At 41.7% G+C, this 22,546-nt stretch overlaps 1 protein-coding gene across 1 annotated transcript in view; it reads right to left on the minus strand.

The window, feature by feature from the left end:
• Positions 1 to 22,546, minus strand: part of LOC142312964 (uncharacterized) — a 118,859-nt gene that overhangs the window by 58,219 nt on the left and 38,094 nt on the right. The window contains 3 exon segments of the mRNA XM_075351953.1: positions 15,652 to 15,726; positions 18,615 to 19,479; positions 20,313 to 20,337. Coding sequence (XP_075208068.1) covers positions 15,652 to 15,726; positions 18,615 to 19,479; positions 20,313 to 20,337 — 965 coding nt within the window.

Here is a 22,546-nt window from a genome sequence, read left to right on the forward strand (position 1 = left end):
CTTGATAATTTTTTTAGCAAATATTATTCAGGACATGGAGATGTTCATTTTGAGTACTTTAGGTCCAGGGTACCTCTTTTCAAATTAATCGTATAGACGATTGAGTACGTTTGATTATGCGCGTATAGCGTTATGTGACACAGATTTACGTGAATAACTTCTGAACTACACATAGACTTGGTAATTTTTTTAGCTAATATTATTTAGGACATTGAGATGTTCATTTTGAGTACTTGTGGTCCAGGGTACCTCTTTTCAAATTAATCGTATAGACGATTGAGTACGTTTGATTATGCGCGTATAGCGTTATGTGACACAGATTTACGTGAATAACTTCTGAACTACACATAGACTTGGTAATTTTTTTACAAATATTATTCAGGACATTCAGATGTTCATTTTGAGTACTTGTGGTCCAGGGTACCTCTTTTCAAATTAAACGTATGGACAATTGAGTACGTTTGATTACGCGTGTATAGCATAATATAACATAGATTTGCTTTAATAACTTCTGAACTACACATAAACTTGATAATTTTTTTAGCAAATATTATTCAGGACATGGAGATGTTCATTTTGAATACTTTAGGTCCAGGGTACCTCTTTTCAAATTAATCGTATAGACGATTGAGTACGTTTGATTATGCGCGTATAGCGTTATGTGACACAGATTTACGTGAATAACTTCTGAACTACACATAGACTTGGTAATTTTTTTAGCTAATATTATTTAGGACATTGAGATGTTCATTTTGAGTACTTGTGGTCCAGGGTACCTCTTTTCAAATTAATCGTATGGACGATTGAGTACGTTTGATTGTGCGCGTATAGCGTTATGTGACACAGATTTACGTGAATAACTTCTAAACTACACATAGACGTAATAATTGTTTTAGCTAATATTATTTAGGACATTGAGATGTTCATTTTTAGTACTTGTGGTCCAGGGTACCTCTTTTCAAATTAATCGTATGAACGATTGAGTATGTTTGATTACGCGTGTATAGCATAATATAACATAGATTTGCTTTAATAACTTCTGAACTACACATAAACTTGATAATTTTTTTAGCAAATATTATTTAGGACATGGAGATGTTCATTTTGAATACTTTAGGTCCAGGGTACCTCTTTTCAAATTAATCGTATAGACGATTGAGTACGTTTGATTATGCGCGTATAGCGTTATGTGACACAGATTTACGTGAATAACTTCTGAACTACACATAGACTTGGTAATTTTTTTAGCTAATATTATTTAGGACATTAAGATGTTCATTTTGAGTACTTGTGGTCCAGGGTACCTCTTTTCAAATTAATCGTATAGACGATTGAGTACGTTTGATTATGCGCGTATAGCGTTATGTGACACAGATTTACGTGAATAACTTCTGAACTACACGTACACTTGGTAATTTTTTTAGCTAATATTATTTAGGACATTGAGATGTTCATTTTGAGTACTTGTAGTCCAGGGTACCTCTTTTCAAATTAATCGTATGGACAATTGAGTACATTTGATTACACGTGTATAGCATTATATAACATAGATTTACGTGAATAACTTCTGACCTACACATAGACTTGATAATTTTTTTAACAAATAATATTCAGGACATTGAGATGTTCATTTTGAGTACTTGTGGTCCAGGGTACCTCTTTTTTGAAATTAAACGTACGGACGATTGAGTACGTTTGATTGTGCGCGTATAGCGTTATGTGACACAGATTTACGTGAATAACTTCTGAACTACACATAGACTTGATAATTTTTTTAACAAATATTATTCAGGACATTCAGATGTTCATTTTGAGTACTTGTGATCCAGGGTACCTCTTTTCAAATTAATCGTATAGACGATTGAGTACGTTTGATTATGCGCGTATAGCGTTATGTGACACAGATTTACGTGAATAACTTCTGAACTACACGTACACTTGGTAATTTTTTTAGCTAATATTATTTAGGACATTGAGATGTTCATTTTGAGTACTTGTAGTCCAGGGTACCTCTTTTCAAATTAATCGTATGGACAATTGAGTACATTTGATTACACGTGTATAGCATTATATAACATAGATTTACGTGAATAACTTCTGACCTACACATAGACTTGATAATTTTTTTAACAAATAATATTCAGGACATTGAGATGTTCATTTTGAGTACTTGTGGTCCAGGGTACCTCTTTTCAAATTAAACGTTTGGACAATTGAGTACATTTGATTACACGTGTATAGCATTATATAACATAGATTTACGTGAATAACTTCTGAACTACACATAGACTTGATAATTTTTTTAGCAAATATTATTCAGGACATGGAGATGTTCATTTTGAGTACTTGTAGTCCAGGGTACCTCTTTTCAAATTAAACGTATGGACAATTGAGTACGTTTGATTGTGCGCGTATAGCGTTATGTGACACAGATTTACGTGAATAACTTCTGAACTACACATAGACTTGATAATTTTTTTAGAAAATATTATTCAGGACATTGAGATGTTCAATTTGAGTACTTGTAGTCCAGGGTACCTCTTTTCAAATTAATCGTATAGACGATTGAGTACGTTTGATTATGCGCGTATAGCGTTATGTGACACAGATTTACGTGAATAACTTCTGAACTACACATAGACTTGGTAATTTTTTTAGCTAATATTATTTAGGACATTGAGATGTTCATTTTGAGTACTTGTGGTCCAGGGTACCTCTTTTCAAATTAAACGTTTGGACAATTGAGTACATTTGATTACACGTGTATAGCATAATATAACATAGATTTGCTTTAATAACTTCTGAACTACACATAAACTTGATAATTTTTTAGCAAATATTATTCAGGACATGGAGATGTTCATTTTGAGTACTTGTGGTCCAGGGTACCTCTTTTCAAATTAATCGTATAGACGATTGAGTACGTTTGATTATGCGCGTATAGCGTTATGTGACACAGATTTACGTGAATAACTTCTGAACTACACATAGACTTGATAATTGTTTTAGCTAATATTATTTAGGACATTGAGATGTTTATTTTGAGTACTTGTGGTCCAGGGTACCTCTTTTTTGAAATTAAACGTACGGACGATTGAGTACGTTTGATTGTGCGCGTATAGCGTTATGTGACACAGATTTACGTGAATAACTTCTGAACTACACATAGACTTGATAATTTTTTTAACAAATATTATTCAGGACATTCAGATGTTCATTTTGAGTACTTGTGGTCCAGGGTAACTCTTTTCAAATTAATCGTATAGACGATTGAGTACGTTTGATTATGCGCGTATAGCGTTATGTGACACAGATTTACGTGAATAACTTCTGAACTACACATAGACTTGGTAATTTTTTTACAAATATTATTCAGGACATTCAGATGTTCATTTTGAGTACTTGTGGTCCAGGGTACCTCTTTTCAAATTAAACGTATGGACAATTGAGTACGTATGATTACGCGTGTATAGCATAATATAACATAGATTTGCTTTAATAACTTCTGAACTACACATAAACTTGATAATTTTTTTAGCAAATATTATTCAGGACATGGAGATGTTCATTTTGAGTACTTGTGGTCCAGGGTGCCTCTTTTCAAATTAATCGTATGAACGATTGAGTATGTTTGATTATGCGCGTGTAGCGTTATGTGACACAGATTTCCGTGAATAACTTCTGAACTACACATAGACTTGATAATTTTTTTAGCAAATATTATTCAGGACATGGAGATGTTCATTTTGAGTACTTGTAGTCCAGGGTACCTCTTTTCAAATTAATCGTATGGACGATTGAGTACGTTTGATTATTCGCGTATAGCGTTATGTGACACAGATTTACGTGAATAACTTCTGAACTACACATAGACTTGATAATTTTTTTAGAAAATATTATTCAGGACATTGAGATGTTCATTTTGAGTACTTGTAGTCCAGGGTACCTCTTTTCAAATTAATCGTATGGACGATTGAGTACGTTTGATTGTGCGCGTATAGCGTTATGTGACACAGATTTACGTGAATAACTTCTGAACTACACATAGACTTGGTAATTTTTTTAGCTAATATTATTTAGGACATTGAGATGTTCATTTTGAGTACTTGTGGTCCAGGGTACCTCTTTTCAAATTAAACGTTTGGACAATTGAGTACATTTGATTACACGTGTATAGCATTATATAACATAGATTTATGTGAATAACTTCTGAACTACACATAGACTTGATAATTTTTTTAACAAATATTATTCAGGACATTCAGATGTTCATTTTGAGTACTTGTGGTCCAGGGTACCTCTTTTCAAATTAATCGTATGGACGATTGAGTACGTTTGATTACGCGTGCATAGCATAATATAACATAGATTTGCTTTAATAACTTCTGAACTACACATAAACTTGATAATTTTTTTAGCAAATATTATTCAGGACATGGAGATGTTCATTTTGAGTACTTGTGGTCCAGGGTACCTCTTTTAAAATTAATCGTATGGACGATTGAGTACGTTTGATTATGCGCGTGTAGCGTTATGTGACACAGATTTCCGTGAATAACTTCTGAACTACACATAGACTTGATAATTTTTTTAGCAAATATTATTCAGGAGATTGAGATGTTCATTTTGAGTACTTGTAGTCCAGGGTACCTCTTTTCAAATTAAACGTATGGACGATTGAGTACGTTTGATTACGCATGTATAGCGTTATGTGACACAGATTTACGTGAATAACTTCTGAACTACACATAGACTTGATAATTTTTTTAGCTAATATTATTTAGGACATTCAGATGTTCATTTTAAGTACTTGTGGTCCAGGGTACCTCTTTTCAAATTAATCGTATGAACGATTGAGTATGTTTGATTACGCGTGTATAGCATAATATAACATAGATTTGCTTTAATAACTTCTGAACTACACATAGACTTGATAATTTTTTTAGCAAATAGTATTCAGGACATGGAGGTGTTCGTTTTGAGTACTTGTAGTCCAGGGTACCTCTTTTCAAATTAATCGTATAGACGATTGAGTATGTTTGATTGTGCGTGTATAGCGTTATGTGACACAGATTTCCGTGAATAACTTCTGAACTACACATAGACTTGGTAATTTTTTTAGCTAATATTATTTAGGACATTGAGATGTTCATTTTGACTACTTGTGGTCCAGGGTACCTCTTTTCAAATTAAACGTATGGACAATTGAGTACGTTTGATTGTGCGCGTATAGCGTTATGTGACACAGATTTACGTGAATAACTTCTAAACTACACATAGACTTGATAATTTTTTTAGCAATTATTATTTAGGACATTGAGATGTTCATTTTGAGCACTTGTGCTCCAGGGTACCTCTTTTCAAATTAATTGTATGGACGATTGAGTTCGTTTGATTACGCGTGTATAGCATAATATAACATAGATTTGCTTTAATAACTTCTGAACTACACATAAACTTGATAATTTTTTTAGCAAATATTATTCAGGACATTGAGATGTTCATTTTGAGTACTTGTGGTCCAGGGTACCTCTTTTCAAATTAATCGTATAGACGATTGAGTACGTTTCATTATGCGCGTATAGCGTTATGTGACACAGATTTACGTGAATAACTTCTGAACTACACATAGACTTGGTAATTTTTTTAGCAAATATTATTCAGGACATGGAGATGTTCATTTTGAGTACTTGTAGTCCAGGGTACCTCTTTTCAAATTAAACGTTTGGACAATTGAGTACATTTGATTACACGTGTATAGCATTATATAACATAGATTTACGTGAATAACTTCTGAACTACACATAGACTTGATAATTTTTTTAGCAAATATTATTCAGGACATTGAGATGTTCATTTTGAGTACTTGTGGTCCAGGGTACCTCTTTTCAAATTAAACGTATGGACGATTGAGTACGTTTGATTACGCTTGTATATAGTATTATATATCTTAGAATTTCAAATTCATATAGAAACCTTGAGACATTCATTTTGAGCACTTGTGGACCAGGCACCTTGATCAAAATAAAAATTATGTATGATCAGTTTGTTTTAAAACAGTGCAGCATAGATGAATGAATATCTAATAGCTAACGTCTAACTGCAGACTAACTTGAATCTGGTGAAAAGGGGCCGGTGGCCGAGGGCAGGAAAGGGGCCGGGGGCCGAGGGCAGGAAAGGGGCCGGGGGCCGAGGGCAGGAAAGGGGCCGGGGGCCGAGGGCAGAAAGGGGCCGGGGGCCGAGGGCAGAAAGGGGCCGGGGGCAGAAAGGGGCCGAGGGCAGGAAAGGGGCCGGGGGCAGGAAAGGGGCCGGGGGCCGAGGGCAGGAAAGGGGCCGAGGGCAGAGAGGGGCTGAGGACTGAGATGGGCCGAGGACTGAGGGCAGAAAGGGGCCGAGGACTGAGGGCAGACGGGTTTCCTCACTTCCGGCCTCTCATAGTTGGTGCGTCTGTATCTATCAGAGGAAAAGGAACAAAAACCTCACGATTCATAGAAATCAGCGAGAGAAAAACCCCAAGAAAGTCTCAGAGCTGAAGGGGTTAATGCCCCTGCCCCAGTAATGGGGAATCTCCACATACCTCCTCCTGCAGAGCCGCACACTAGATATATGGCTGCTCTGTGCTTCCAGGACCTGTGATGATGTCACATGGAGGGGAGGAGTCAGGGGTCACATGATCAGCTCCTCAGTGTATGCAGGACTCTGCTGTGTGGGTGTCATGGTGCTGGGTGATTTCCCCTACAATAAGGATTTGGGGAGTTTTTAATATAGATTATGAGGTAAAATTAGGTGACTGACATGTTTTATTGCGTTTTTTTGCATTTTTATCATCTTTTATGCTGCAGTTTTGCTACGATATGCTGGGTCCTGACTATGGACACACAGCCATGGGAAGCAATGGATGAAATGCCAAGCTCAGTGGAAAAGGGGTCTACACCCTATTTGTAACTAAAAACAGTGTTTACCAAGTCCCCTGTGTTTATTCATATGCACTACACTTATATTTAGTTACAGCAGGGTATACATCCATATTATTTTTATTTTGGGTATTCTTTGTCTTATGACCAGTGTGAACATGCGCTTATAACATGTGTACTGAGACACTAAAAAGAATGAAGAAAAGGAATGAACAAAAACAATGAACATAAGAACTTCTTGCTTCCAAATTATAGAGATGAATAATAGGTTTCTTAGACAGACAGGGAATGAACATGGAATATATCTAGATAATAGGGAAATCTACACATATCCCATAAAAACAGGTGTATATTATTCCCTGAGCTTCTTAGGTGGGGATTGAACATGGAATATATATATGTAGATAATAGAGAAATGTCCACAAATCCCATAAAAGCAGGTACAGTGGAACCTCGCTTAACGAGTAACCCAGTTAACGAGAATGTCGCTGAACGAGCAAAGCTTTCTGTAAATTTGTAACTCTGTTTATGAGAAAGCTTTGCTGTACGATCAAAATCTTCACCGCACACACTTCCGGTTCCGTACATCCACCGCGCTCTAACCCGCACTTGCAGTCCACACAAGCACGCACAAAACACACACAAACAAACACACATGCACACACATACAGTATTATGCTCACCTTACCTTCCGTTCCATTGCCGGCCTCATGGTTCTTGTAGTTTGCCGGTGCATCACGACGACGGAGGAATCCTCGCGGCGAACTACAGGACCCAAGTGGCCTACGATGGAACGGAAGTTAAGGTCAGCATAATATGTGTACCTTCCGTTCCATCGCCGGCCTCCTGGGTCCTGTAGTTCGCCGCTCCAGGATGTGTATCGGCAGGCAGCGCGACGAGGCAGGAACTTCCGCTGTCACCGCTACTCAGAGGCAGCGCGCTGACCAATCAGAATCAAGCGGCTCCTACCTTTGACGTCAGCGCTCTGGGTGCGGAAGTTCCTTCCTCGTCGTGATGGTAACCCGATACACAGCCCGTACTAGCGAACAGGAAGTCCCAGGAGACCGGCGATGGAACGGAAGGTAAGGTGAGCATATAATATGTGCGTGTGTGTTTGTGTGAGTTTGTGTGTGTGTTTGTACGTGTTTGTGTGTGTTTGTGCATGTGTGGAATGACACAATAGGGGACCAGGATGGGACATTTAACAAGTTGTGGAATGAATTGTCTGCATTGCAATGATTTCCTATGGGAAATCTTGCTTTGCTGAACGAGTAACTTGGTTGACAAGCACAGTCCCAGAACGGACTGTTCTCATTAACCAAGGTTTCACTGTATATATTTTATTCCCTGAGCTTCTTAGGTGGGGAATAAACATAGAATATATGTAGATAATAGGGGAATGTCCACAAATCCCATAAAAACAAATGTATATTTTATTCCCTGCATTAGATAGGTGGGGAATGAATATGGAATATATACCGTGTTTTTCCAAAAATAAGCCCTCCCCCAAAAATAAGCCCTAGCATGGATTTTCAGCATTTTCGGAGCAAGGCTTAAATATAAACCCTTCCCCGAAAATAAGCCCTAGTCGTGGATCAATAATGAAGTGTCCGTGCAGCTAAAAAGGTTACAGATACTGCAGGACACTTCATTATACACAGTGGCACCCGGCAATTACACTCACCCGATGCTGAGCGGCAGGAACTGTAGCTATCGCACACCCGCACACATCAGATCTCACACACACACACACACAAACATTGGATTGCACACACAATCAGATCGCACACATAATCAGATCGCACACACAAACATCGGATCACACGCAAACATCAAATCACGCACAAACATTGGATCGCACACACATCGGATCGCATACATACTCACCACATCCAGCGACACCGATCTCTTCTTGCCGGCAGAATCTTGAGAGGCAGTGTGGTGGAGCGCAACGACCTGCAGAACAGGACCTGCGGTGGGACACGTGACTTGCCTCATCATTCCCTGTGGCCGGAAGCGCTGGATGTGATGTGATGTGTGTGTGCGATCGGCTGTGTGTGTGTGTGTGCGATCGGCTGTGTGTGCCTGCGATCGGCTGTGTGTGCCTGCGATCGGCAGTGTGTGTCTGCCATCTGCTGTGTATGTCTGTGATCAGCTGTGTGTGCCTGCGATGGGCTGTGTGTGCCTGCGATGGGCTGTGTGTGCCTGCGATGGGCTGTGTGTGCCTGCGATGGGCTGTGTGTGCCTGCGATGGGCTGTGTGTGCCTGCGATGGGCTGTGTGTGCCTGCGATGGGCTGTGTGTGCCTGCGATGGGCTGTGTGTGCCTGCGATGGGCTGTGTGTGCCTGCGATCGGCTGTGTGTGCCTGCGATCGGCTGTGTGTGCCTGCGATCGGCTGTGTGTGCCTGCGATCGGCTGTGTGTGTCTGCGATCGGCTGTGTGTGTCTGCGATCTGCTGTGTGTGCCAGTATGTCAGCTAGTAGCAGTGGAGGACGGCGTGCAGCACCCACCGGAGATTACAGGGAGGACCTGGGAGCCACGCAGACGTCCGGGTCTGGTGAGTATGAGTCTCCTGAAAGGTGGGGGGTCTGCTTTATTGGGGGGTAAACTTACCCCCCAACTGTGTTTCTCCAAGAATAAGACCTCCTCCAAAAATAAGCCTTAGTGCTTTTTTGGGGGCCAAAAAAAATATAAGACAGTGTCTTATTTTTGTAAAAACACGGTATTCATAATAGGGAAATGTCCACAAATCCCATATACACAGGTGTATATTTTATTCCCTGAGCTTCTCAGGTGGGGAAAGAATATGGAATATATGTAGATTATAGGGAAATGTACACATATACCACACAAACAAGTGTGTATTTTATTCCCTGAGCTTCTTAACATGGACTATATGTAGATAATAGGGAAATGGCCACAAATCCCATAAAAACAGGTGTATATTTTATTCCCTGAGCTTTATAGTTGGGGAATGAACATGAAATATATGTTGATAATAGAGAAATGTTGACATATACCTCATAAACAAGTCTATATTAAATTCCCTGAGCTTCGTAGGTGGGAAATGAACATGGAATATATTTAGATAATAAAGAAATGTCAACAAATCCCATAAAAACAGGCATTGATTTTATTCCATGAGCATCTTAGGTGGGGAATGAACATGGAATATATGTAGATAATAGGGAAATGTACACATATACCACACAACCAAGTGTATATTTTATTCCCTGAGCTTCGTAGGTGGGAAATGAACATGGAATATATTTACATAATAGAGAAATGTCCACAAATACCATAAAAACAGGTATTTATTTTATTCCATGAGCATCTTAGGTGTGGAATGAACATGGAATATATGTAGATAATAGGGAAATGTTGACAAATACACTTCTGTTGAAAAGTTTAGGGTCACTTAGATATTTCCTTATTTTTTTCAAGGAAGCTAACATTAAATTAACCTTAGAATGCGCAACCATAGAAATCTACCATAGAAAACAAGTGACCTAGCAGGCCTGGGAAGCCCCAGGTATGCATTCTAGGGTTAAACGGAAATACACTCTATACATTGTTATGGTGGTAAATGACTATTCTAGTTGCAAATGTCTGGTTTTTAATGCAATATCTACATAGGTGTATAGAGGCCCATTTCCAACAACCACCTCTAATGGTACATTGTGTTTGCGAACTGTGCTAGAAGGCTAATGGATGTTTAGAAATCCCTTGAAAACCCTTGTGCAAGTATGTTAGCACAGCTGAAAATAGTTTTGCTGATCTCTAAGCTATAAAACTGACCTTCCTTTGAGCTAGTTAAGAATTTGTAGCATTACATTTGTTGGTTCCATTAAACTCTTAAAATGGCCACAAAAAGAGAACTTTCATGTGAAACTCGACAGTCTATTCTTGTTCTTAGAAATGAAGGATATTCCATGCGAGAAATTGCCAAGAAACTGAAGATTTTCTACAATGTTGTGTGTGCTCCCTTCAAAGGAGAGCACAGACAGGCTCTAACGAGAGTAGAATGAGAATTGGGAGGCCCCGCTGCACAACTGAGCAACAAGACAATTACATTACAGTCTCTAGTTTGAGAAATTGATGCCTCACAGGTCCTCAACTGGCAGCTTCATTAAATAGTACCCGCAAAATGCAAGTGTCAATGTCTACAGTGAAGAGGCGACTCTGGGATGCTGGCCTTCAGGGCAGAGTGGCAAAGAAAAAGCCATATCTGAGACTGGCTAATAAAAGGAAAAGATTAATATGGGCAAAAGAACACAGACATTGGACAGAGAAAGATTGGAAAAAAGTATTATGGACAGACGAATCGAAGTTTGAAGTGTTTGGATCACACAGAAGAACATTTGTGAGATACACAACAACTGAAAAGATGCTGGAAGAGTGCCTAACGCCATCTGTCAAGCATGGTGGAGGTAATCTGATGGCCTGGAGTTGCTTTGGTGCTGGTAAAGTGAGAGATTTGTACAAGGTAAAAGGGATTTTGAATAAGGAAGGCTATCACTCCATTTTGCAACGCCATCCATACCCTGTGGACAGCGCTTGATTGGAGCCAATTTCATCCTACAACAAAGCACACCTCCAAATTATGCATAAACTATTTTGGGAAGAAGCAGGCAGATGGTATTCTATCTGTAATAGAGTGGCCAGCCCAGTCACCAGATCTCAACCCTATTGAGCTGTTGTAGGAGCAGCTTGACCGTATGGTATGAAAAATATGCCTATCAAGCCAATCCAACTTGTGGGAGGAGCTTCTGGAAGCATGGGTTGAAATATCTGTGGCGCCCCTGAGGCTTCAGTCACCACAGAGGTACTGCACCACACCCAGAGGTGTGGTATTCCATCCTGGGTATGGAGGAGGTCAACACCGGTTCACACAAAAGCACAACACCCAGGCTCAGAAACACCTGATTAGACATGGTAAGGGTGTGATTATACCTGAAGGCAGGCTGGGGGGTGGAGTCTTAGGAGTGGGAACACAGTGTGAAGTGTTGAGAGAGTCAGTGGAGAAGTTGGAAGGAGCAGTGGAGGAGGGATGACCTGTGGTCTAGAGTCGGTGCCGCTTGACCAAGGCGCAAGCAGAAGGGGTCCTAGAGACCACGGGAGGTGCAGCATCCTCCTGTAGCCTTGTTCTACATATAATATATGGGTGAAAGGACTTGGCCGCAACACGGGGACTGGTCCCTAGGCTAGAGGAGAAGAACCTACATACTCTGCTAGTAACACCAGCAGCTGAGGTGACTGCAAACACTAAAGCCACATTCACACACACTAATTCGCTGGAAAGTGACCCTAAAGGACCAAGGGAAAGAGCTTCACGCCACCCAACAGGGTCCACGGGCACTGGCACAGGGTTCAGTGAGCGAGGGCGCAAAGCAGGAGGGAGAAGCAAGAGCTGGAATACGACCAGGGAAGGGTGCACCCTGGAACCTGCTACAGTGAGTAAAAACCTTGAGACTGCATCCCTGTGTCGCTCCGTTATTCACCTGCGCCTCCGGCCCCGCAACCCCCACCATCATAGACTACTACTACCACCCCCATCCGCCCTGGGGCCCAGCTCTACCATCTCAGCTGCGTCACCATCTGCCCCAGAGGTCCCCATCCTGCAGCACCAGCACCTGACTTGCCGCATACAACAGGTGGCATCACAAATAAACTATCATCATCCCCTTCCTATTTTACTTAAACGACGACGCCGGGGTTATGGAACTGGGCCCCACCGCGATGTCCCAGAGCCAGAACCGAGGCCTAGTGATGAGTCACCCCACTGCGTGGGCGTGTCATATCTCCAGATTACATCATCAAATTAACAGCTAAAATGCCAAATGTCTGCAAAGCTGTAATTGCTGCAATGGGAGCATTCTTTTTTTTTTATAACTGAATATTTTATTAAATGTTTTCAAAGCAAACATGGAGAAATATGTAGACATGTCCCACAAGCATGTGAGCAGTAACTTTAAACCATAAATCAGGGCACATATCTTATTATCCACTGATACATTAGAAACAAGGAATGTGACAAGACAAACAATACAAAACTAGACAGGGAAACATAGGGAGGGAACAGAGTAGGGAGGGTGAGTATATCAGACTTCCATCAAGACCATACCGAGCTATTGTTCTTTATTGGCCCAATGAGTGACCCAAAATGACCATACACCCTCAAAGTGATCCACCGTATTGTTTGACATGGCTGACAAATACTCCATCCTCCTCACATCTTGAATCCGAGAATTGAGTTCATTAAGTGAGGGTGGATGTGCCAACCTCCAGTTACGGGCAATTAGACACTGGCTGCTGTGGTTATGTGTAACAATAACCGCTGCACTCTCTTCCCCAACTGGACAGATGGAATATTTAATAAATAGAACTTAGGATCCAGGGGTATCTGGAAATCAGTTACTCTGTAAATAAGAGATTGCACCAACTTCCAGAAGCCCTGGATATTGGGGCATACCCAGAATATGTGCGGTATGTCCCCTCCTGTAGCCCCACATCTCCAACAATTATCGGGTAAAGCTGGGTCTAGTTTATGTAGTAGTGATGGGGTGTGATACCAATACATGAGTAATTTGTACTGATTTTCATATAAACATAACACGAGGAAGTTTTTGAGGCAGTATCCCAGATCCGTCTCCACATACATAGGGGAATGGTCTCACCAAGGAAATCTTCCCATTTGCTCATATATGTATGAATTGGCTTGTCTTCTGGGTAGGGGGTAATAAAAAATGCGATATATGTCCGAGATAAGGCCCTTGGTAGAGACCCCAGCTCTGCATAACCTTTCAAAAAGTGTAGGAGTAGAGACTTCCAGGGAGGAAAAAAAGGGAGTACATCAGGTGTCAAACTTGTAGGTACTGGTATTGGGATTTGCCAGGGAGATTAAATCTAGCAGACATGGTGGCATAGGGGAGAAGGACCCTGGAGTGTGCGTCTACTATGTCCGCGAAACAAAAGAGCTTCCTGTCAAACTATATCTTAGTCACAGTACCCTGCATACCGTCTGGCATCCTGGGGTTAAAAAGAAAGGAAGTCAACGGAGAGTGTTCAGATTTAAGTGGCAACTTTTTAATACAGCAATCCCAGATCCTCTTGGTGAATAATATGGGGCCTAAAGTATGTTGGTCAGGCTTGTTAGATGAGGTACCCCAGAGGTAAGAGTTGGGATGCGTTGGGGCTAGCCATAGCTTCTTTATTTCCATCCATCTAGAGAAGGCACTGCGATTAGACCATACAGGGATGTGACGTAGATGTACTGCCCAGTAAGACTTAGTAATATCAGGGACCCGCATAAGGAAGCTTGACCGAAGCTGAGGGGCATAAGTATAGACTTTTCAGGGCTGTAATAAATGCGCCCGAAATTCCAAAATGACGCAACGTCTCAAACATGAATGGCCACCCCAGACGGTCAAACGCCTTCTCCGCATCTAAACTGAGGAGGAGTGCCTTAGTATCCGTCTTGTTAACAACCTCCACTAAGTCAATAAACTTTCTGGTATTGTCCTCCACTGTCTACATGGGACAAAACCTACCTGGTCTTTATGTATTACGTGAGGGCGTAGGACCGAGAGGCGTAGAGCCAATAACTTAGTAAAAATTTTCAAGTCGGCATTAAGGAGTGCTATAGGCCTGTAATTGGTACAATCCATAGCATCCTTCCCTCATTTGGGTATTAGCGTAATATATGAATGTAACATACTTGTAGGTATAGGGGAGGCCGTGAGGAAGCCATTAAATAATTTGACTAAATAGGGGGTGAGTCGATCTGCGAATGCCTTGTAATAGAAGTATGTCAGACCGTCTGGCCCCGGTGACTTCCCATTAGGAAGTAATTTAAGCACCTCTCCTACCTCTTCGCATGTGATTTCTTTGTTCAGAGTGTTTACAGCACTCCTAGTAAAAGTAGGTAGCTAACATTGCTCAAGAAAAGAGTGAATCAGCTCTCTCTGTTTTCCTGGGTCTGTGGGAAGAGAGCTAGGTAAGGAATACAATCTTGACAGATAATCCTGAAAGATCTTTGCAACTTTAGTAGGGTCATAGAAGATACTCCCCCCTGCGTCTCTCAAGGCATAAACGGATGAGTTTCCTCTATCCTCTCTAAGTTGGCGAGCTAAAAGAGAATAGGATTTATTTCCTTTATCATAGTATTTATGCTTGCTATAAAGCAGTAATTTTTCTGTTGTATTAACCGCTAGGTCTTTCAGTTGGGCACGGGTCTTTACTATTTCTCTGAGGGTACGTATTGATGGGTTAAGTGTCATCCTATTTTCTAATTTTCGGAGACTTCGGAGGAGCTGGTCTTTCTGATAAAGTCTATCTTTTTTAATGCGGGAACTTAATGCTATACATTGCCCTCTAAAGACGGCCTTATGGGCTTCCCAAACAGTAGAAAAATTAGGCACTGACCTCTTGTTATTCTCGAAGTATTCTATCAGCCCCGCTTCCAATTTGTCTCTGTAGAGTGCTCTCTTGAGGAGGGACTCATTGAGCCTCCAGTGGCAGACTCTTGTACGCGAAGTTGTCTGATCCAGCGTGAGAGTCATTGGCGCGTGGTCTGACCATGTTATTGCACCAATATCCACATTGCTCGTCAATCTAAGGGCTTGAATGTTGCCAAAGAAGGAATCAGTCCTGGTGTGTGTACCTTGAGGGGGAAGAGTAGAAAGTAAAGTTTTTTTCTATGGGATGCTTAATACGCCACAAGTCAAATAAATCAAACCTGAGAATCAGTTTTCGAAAGGAAGCTGTCAATTTACGTTGAGACAGGCCTGACAGTTGATTGTTGGTGGTTAACCTGTCGAGAGAGAGTCAGAGAAAATGGTGTTAAAATCTCCCACAATACACGCTGAGGAGGGAAGGCGTGTTAGTTTGAGGAATACCCAGTTTAAGAAGAAGATCTGGGAGGTGTTAGTAGCGTAAACGTTACACAGAGTGATCGGGATGTCCTAATATGTCCCTTGCAGGATGAGGTATCTACCCCGTGGGTCGGCCAGGGAGGTAGTAATTTGAATGGGGCAAGTCCTTGATATCAAAATCGCCACTCCTGCTTTTTTCCTTACTTGGGGGGTGGGGGGGGGGCTAAAAAAATTGTAGGGTATAGGTGTTTAGCAAAGATGCAGTTCCCATTGAGATTCAGGTGTGTTTCTTGCAAAAAAAACACATCAGCTCGCTGGGTCCGCATCTCACCAAACGCCATACGCCTCTTAATGTTTGAGTTTAAACCATTAACTTTTAACGTTAAAATTTTAACCATATTTTAAGTTGCAGCAGTATAACGCGGAAATAGCATTACATACAAAGGCTAACCTAATATTATCCATCTCAAAATTGCTCAAAGGCCCATAATTAGTGTTGAGCGGACCCGGACTGGAAAAATCCGGATCCGCGCGGTTTGAGCGGCAGATCCGAGTCCTACCTGGACGCGGGATTCCGGCTGCACGATCCGGATCCGCGTTTTTTTGTTTTTTTTTCTTCTCTCTCTCTCTCTACTCTCTCTCCTCTCTCTCTCCTCTCTCTCCTCTATCTCTCCTCTCTCTCCTCTCTTTCTCTGCTCTCTCTCTCCTCTCTCTCTCTCCTCTCCTCTCTCTCTCCTCTCTCTCTCCTCTCTCTCTCTCCTCTCTCTCTCTCCTCTCTCCTCACCTCACTCTCTCCTCTCCCCTCTCTATCTCTCCTCTCTCTCCTCCCTCTCTCCTCTCTCTCTCTCCTCTCTCCCTCCTCTCTCTCTCCTCTCTCTCCTCTCTCTCTCTGTCCTCTCTCTCTCCTCTCTTTCTTCTCTCTCCTCTCTCTCTCTCCTCTCACTCTCCTCTCTCTCTCCTCCCTCTCTCCTCTCTCTCCTCTCTCTCTCTCCTCTCTCTCTCCTCTAACTCTCTCCACTCTCTCCTCACTCTCTCCTCTCTCTCCTCTCTCTCCTCACTCTCCTCTCTCTCTCCTCACTCTCCTCTCTCTCTCTCCTCACTCTCTCCTCTCTCTCCTCACTCTCTCCTCTCTCTCTCTCCTCACTCTCTCCTCTCTCTCTCTCTCTCCTCACTCCTCTCTCTCTCTCTCCTCTCTCTCTCTCCTCTGTCCTCTCTCTCTGTCCCCTCTCTCCTCTCTCTCCTCTCTCTCTCCTCTCTCTCCTCTCTCTCTCTCTCTCTCTCTCCCTGGATTCCGCTCCTCATTGACATATATTGGCCGGATTCCAGATCGGATCTCGGACTTCCATGTCAACCCGACACTGATCCACCGGACGCGGATTATTAGCAATTAGCTCAATTCTACCCATAATCCGTCTCAGAGTTGCTCAAAGACTCATAATGGGTCCACATGGATCTCAGTAGGGTAAAAAAGATTTTCTCACCACGGCCCGGGTAGACACATAAGGAATGAGGGAAGACAATGACAAAACACATAACCACATAAAGCATAACATTTACATGCCTCAAATGGTACTGGAGTGGAGCAAGGACACTAGCAAAAACCTTCACCCCTGCCACCATCCTCTCCAGCCAGGGTCAAAGAAGAAAAAACGTTGCATCATATCAAACTTTATCAATATCTTCACCCTAACCTCTTTACCGACTCTTCCGTAGGAGGAACCAGGGTAACTCTAACCCTAAAAGGGGGTTGGCAGCTATAGACACTGTGTGGCCACAGCTAGAGCCAAAAACTAAATTCAAAGTAACGAAGAGAGGGGAGTAGTAATTCCCACTGCCCTAGTAGCAAACCAATATAATTATTATGAGGTGACATAAACCAGATATATTAGTAACGAAAATGTGAACAGCTACTTATAGAAAAGAGGGCAAACCAGAGTCCCTGCAATAAACGGGGGAGGACACGGAATGCGCCCCCCATTAACCGCAAGGGGGCTTCAACTCAAAACCAGAGTTTCAGACAGAGGGCGCTGGTGCCCAGAGGATAGTTGTTTCAGGTTGGAGTCGGTCGTGCCTTAGACCGGGATCAAGGAGATCCTCCCCTGGAGCCCACTTGTTGCCAGACTGGACGGGGTGGATTGGATGGTAGCTCTAAAGTGGGCTTTACACGCTACGATATATCTAACGAGATGTCGGCAGGTTCACGTCGTAAGTGACGCACATCCGACATCGTTAGTTATATTGTAGCGTGTGACAGCGGTGAACGAGCAGAAATACTCACCTTCTTGTTCATCGCTGACACGTCGCTCATTTTCTAAAAATCGAACGTCCTGTTGTTCATCGTTCCCGTGGCAGCACACATCGCTCCGTGTGACACCCCGGGAACGATGAACACAGCTTACCTGCATCCCGCCGGCAATGCGGAAGGAAGGAGGTGGGCGGGATATTTACGTCCCGCTCATCTCCGCCCCTCCGCTTCTATTGGCCGGCTGCCGTGTGACGTTGCGGTGACGCCGAATGTCCCTCCCCCTCCAGGAAGTGGATGTTCGCCACCCACAGCGAGGTCGTTTGGAAGGTAAGTACGTGTGACAGGGGGTTACAGGATTGTGAGACATGGGCAACAAATTGCCCGTGCCGCACAAACGATGGGGGCGGGTGCGATCGCACGACACATTGGGACTTAAGCCTGCTTTACATGCTTCAATCTACCAGGGAAGGAGGAGAAATTCCCATGTCGGAACAGAAGGTCGGAAGATCCCGGGCAGAACACAGCACAGCAGTATGTCCATCTTTTGAAGCTATAAGGGCAAACGGGAACCCCCAGTGATACCGGATGCCCCTGTCTTTTAGGGAGGCAAGGAGGGGCTGCAGGAGTCTCCTTTTCTGTAGGGTGATCCATGACAGGTCAGAGAATAATTGAATCCGAGTCCCTTGATATTCGACTCTCTCCAATGTGCGGGCTTTAGCCATAATGGACCCTTTCAGTTGGAAGTCGTGAACACAGCATATGATATCACTAGGTTTATTTTGAGGCCCCATGGGGCGTAATGCTCTATGTGCTCTGTCCAATTTTATCTTGTGAGTTGCAGGGCGTTCCAATACAGTATTGAACTTGGTTTCAAGCATGGCGTGGACATCCTCATTGCCCATGGTCTCCGGGACAGCCCTCACTCGGATATTGTTATGGCGTCCTCTGTTGTCCAGGTCTTCCAGATGTTTATTAGTATCGCTTAAAGCTTGGGTATAAGAAGCTACATTTTTCTGTAATTTGATAATATATTGTCTAATGACATCATGATCTCTTTCCACAGAGTCCACTCTATCTGCCAACAGCTTGACATCCTGACGAATTGAGTTAATTTCTGCCCTACAGGTTTCTTTCACCTCTGAGATCAGTGATTTGAAGTCTTCTTTAGTAGGAAGACGATCCAGATACTTTTTCAGTTTTTTATGGTCAGAGTAGTGTTCCATATCTCCCGACTCCCGTGTCTCTGATGGGGAGTCACGTGACCTCCCCCCGTCCTCCTCTTGAGACACTAGAGCGGATAGAGAGGGTGTAGAGTCTAAGTCCATGTCCGATGGGTCTGCCCACGCAGATTTATTTTTGGCCTCACTGTCTTTATTGGATGACTGTCTTTGTGACTTTGGTGGCATAGGGTCTCCCACAGCAGAGTCCCATTTAGTAAGAAACTTGTCTAGAAGAGTCACAAATGGCTGTCCCCTTCTTAATCTGTATAACCAGCCTGGTCCTCTTCTCCTCCTCAGCCCAGCCAGATCTTCACCCAATCAGTGCAGCGTATTATGCCTCTCTCTTGCTAATTTATGTGAGACTATTATAGTCACAGCTGTCCACTTTATGTCACCTACATGGGCAGTAAGGTGAGCCTCTCCTCTACACAGCCATTATACAGGGACGCATATCACCTTCACAGCTCTCTCCTGTGCACCCTTTATAGCAGACTATTGTCACAGTGACCACCAGGTGGCAGTGAAGTACTTTACAGAGAGAGAGAGGAGTTTTATATATAATATTATATATAATAATGTAGTAACTGAGTAACGTTTCAGATGCTGTGCCCCGCGTTTTTCTCCCTCTCTTCTCCTCACCCGTGTCAGCAGGAAGGGAACCGGAGCACCCCCACCTCCTACTGCCCAAAACAATTTCAGGGCTTCTGGGCTAGGCCCACGTGTGACCGCGCTACCGCTCCTCTTCACCCCGCTGAGGGCCTCAGGGCTGCCACTTCTCGTTGCTGCACTCAGGGCACCCGCTCTTCCCTCTCCCCAGATGCACTGTACCAGTCTCTGCCAATGGGAGAATTCTTTGACGAAAGCAAAGTTTGAAGGAGAAAATTATTATTTCAAGTAAAAATCATTATTTCTAACCTAGTCAATGTCAGGAGTATATTTTCTATTCATTATACAACTCATTTGATAAATAAAAGTATGATTTTTCATGGAAAAGACAAAATTGTCTGGGTGACCCCAAACACCAGTACTCTATGTGTACATTTCCCTATTATCTACATACCGTATATTTCAAGTTCATTCCCTACCTAACACAGAGAATAAAATATACACTTGTTTGTGTGGTATATGTATACATTTCCCTATTATCTACATATATTACAAGTTCATTCCCCACTAAAGAAGCTCAGGGAATAAAATATACACCTGTTTATATGGGATATTTGTACATTTCCCTATTATCTACATATATGCTATGTTCATTCCATGTCTATGATGTCTAAGAAACCTATTGTTCATTTCTATAATTTTTAACTAAGATGTTATGTTCATTCTTTTTATTTATTCCTTTTCTTCATTCTTTTTAGTATGTCCCATGGGTATCAAATCAAGCTCCGGCTCATTTTTTTGACAGATCAGTTTATGCAGAGTATAAAAAAAAAATCACAGTGGGTCAGCGATTTCTATAAAAAGACAGATATAACTGACTCATCACTTTTGACACAGAAAAAAATGTATTCCTGAATTGCTGTTTCTTCTGGATTCTGCCTCACAAAAAGCAGAATAGAAAGGGATCAAAAATATTCATTGCCTAAACTACAGTTAACATCCACATGTGTGGCATTGTTGTAGTGAGGAAGACCGCTTAATTTACAGGGAGTACTAGTTTCCCAAATGAGGTCATATCTGGGTGGTTTCCACTGTTTAGGCACATCAGGGGTCTTCAAACGCGACATAGTGTGCGCTAAGGATTACAGCCAATTGTGATTTCAAAAAGTCAAATAACGCTCCTTCCCTTCCGAGCCCTGCCGTGCACCCAAACTGTAGCTTTACACCACTTATGAGGTATCATCGTACTCAGGAAAAATTACACAACGAATTGTATGGTGCTTTTCCTCATAACCCTTGTAAAAATGCAAAATATGGGGCTAAAGTAATATTTTTGTGGGAAAAAGTAAAATTTTCATTTTATTCCTTCCACATCGCTTTAGTTCCTGTAAAGCACCAAAAGGGTTAATAAACTTGTTGGATGTTGTTCAGTGTGCTGTTTTTAGATTGGAGTCATTTTTAAGTATTTTGTGTCACCTAGGCCTCTCCAAGTCACTTCAAATGTGATATGATCCCTAAAAAAAAAATAATAAAATGATTTAGTAAATTGGGTTGAAAAAAATGAAAAATTGCTAATAAACTCTTAACCCTTCTAACTTCCTAATTTTATTTATGTTTCCAAAATTGTGTTAGCGTAAAGTAGACATGTGGGAAATGCTATTTATTAACTATTCTGTGTGACATAACTCTCTGGTTTAAGTGTATAAAAATTCAAGTTTGGAATTGAAACTTTTTGCCAAATTTCCAATATTTTCACAAATAAATGCAAAAATATCATCCTGAATTTACTACTATCATAACGTATAATATGTCACGAAAAAACAAACATTCTCAGAATCACCGAGATCCATTGAAACGTTCCAGAGTTATAACCTGTCAAAGTGACACTGGTCAGAATTGAAAAAAATGGCCTGGTCAGGAAGGTGAAATCTAGGCTCATTGATGAAGGGGTCAATCATGTCCCTCCTTGGATGTCTATTCACAAGACTTAATTAGCTTAAAAGTACCAATACCTGGTCTAATAACCACAGTATCACTGTGCTTGGCTGATCCGCAAACTTGCCTGACCTAAACCACTTAGAGAATCTATGGAGTATTGTCAAGAGGAAGATGAGAAACACCAGACCCAAAAATGGAGATGAGTTGAAGGCTGCTCTCAAAGCAACCTGGGCTTCCATAACACCTCAGCAGTGCCACGGGCTGATCGCCTACATGCCATGCTGCATTGATGCAGGAATTCATGCAAAAGGATCCCCGACCAAGTATTGAGGCATTTACTGTACACACTTTTAAGTAGGCGTCAACATTTCTGAGTTTAAAATATTTTTTTCAGTTGGTCTTTAATATTCTAATTTTCTGAGATAATGACTGTTGGTATTTCATTGGCTGTAAGCCATAATCAACATTAACAGAAATAAACACTTGAAATAGATCACTCTGTGTGCAATGACTATATAGTATATAGAAATAGATCCCTCTGTGTGTAATGACTCTATATAGTTTATAGAAATAGATCACTCTGTGTGTAATGACTCTATATAATATATGCATTTCCCTTTTTGTATTGAATTATTGAAATAAATTACTGTAACTTTTTGATGATATTCTAATTTATTGAGATGCACTTGTAGGTCGGTTTGGCAAGGTGAAAGGCAGAGTAATAGGTTTTTAACATGAATTTGTAGTGGA

This window comes from Anomaloglossus baeobatrachus, chromosome 5, assembly GCF_048569485.1.
Source record: "Anomaloglossus baeobatrachus isolate aAnoBae1 chromosome 5, aAnoBae1.hap1, whole genome shotgun sequence".
Classification (NCBI taxonomy): domain Eukaryota; kingdom Metazoa; phylum Chordata; class Amphibia; order Anura; family Aromobatidae; genus Anomaloglossus; species Anomaloglossus baeobatrachus.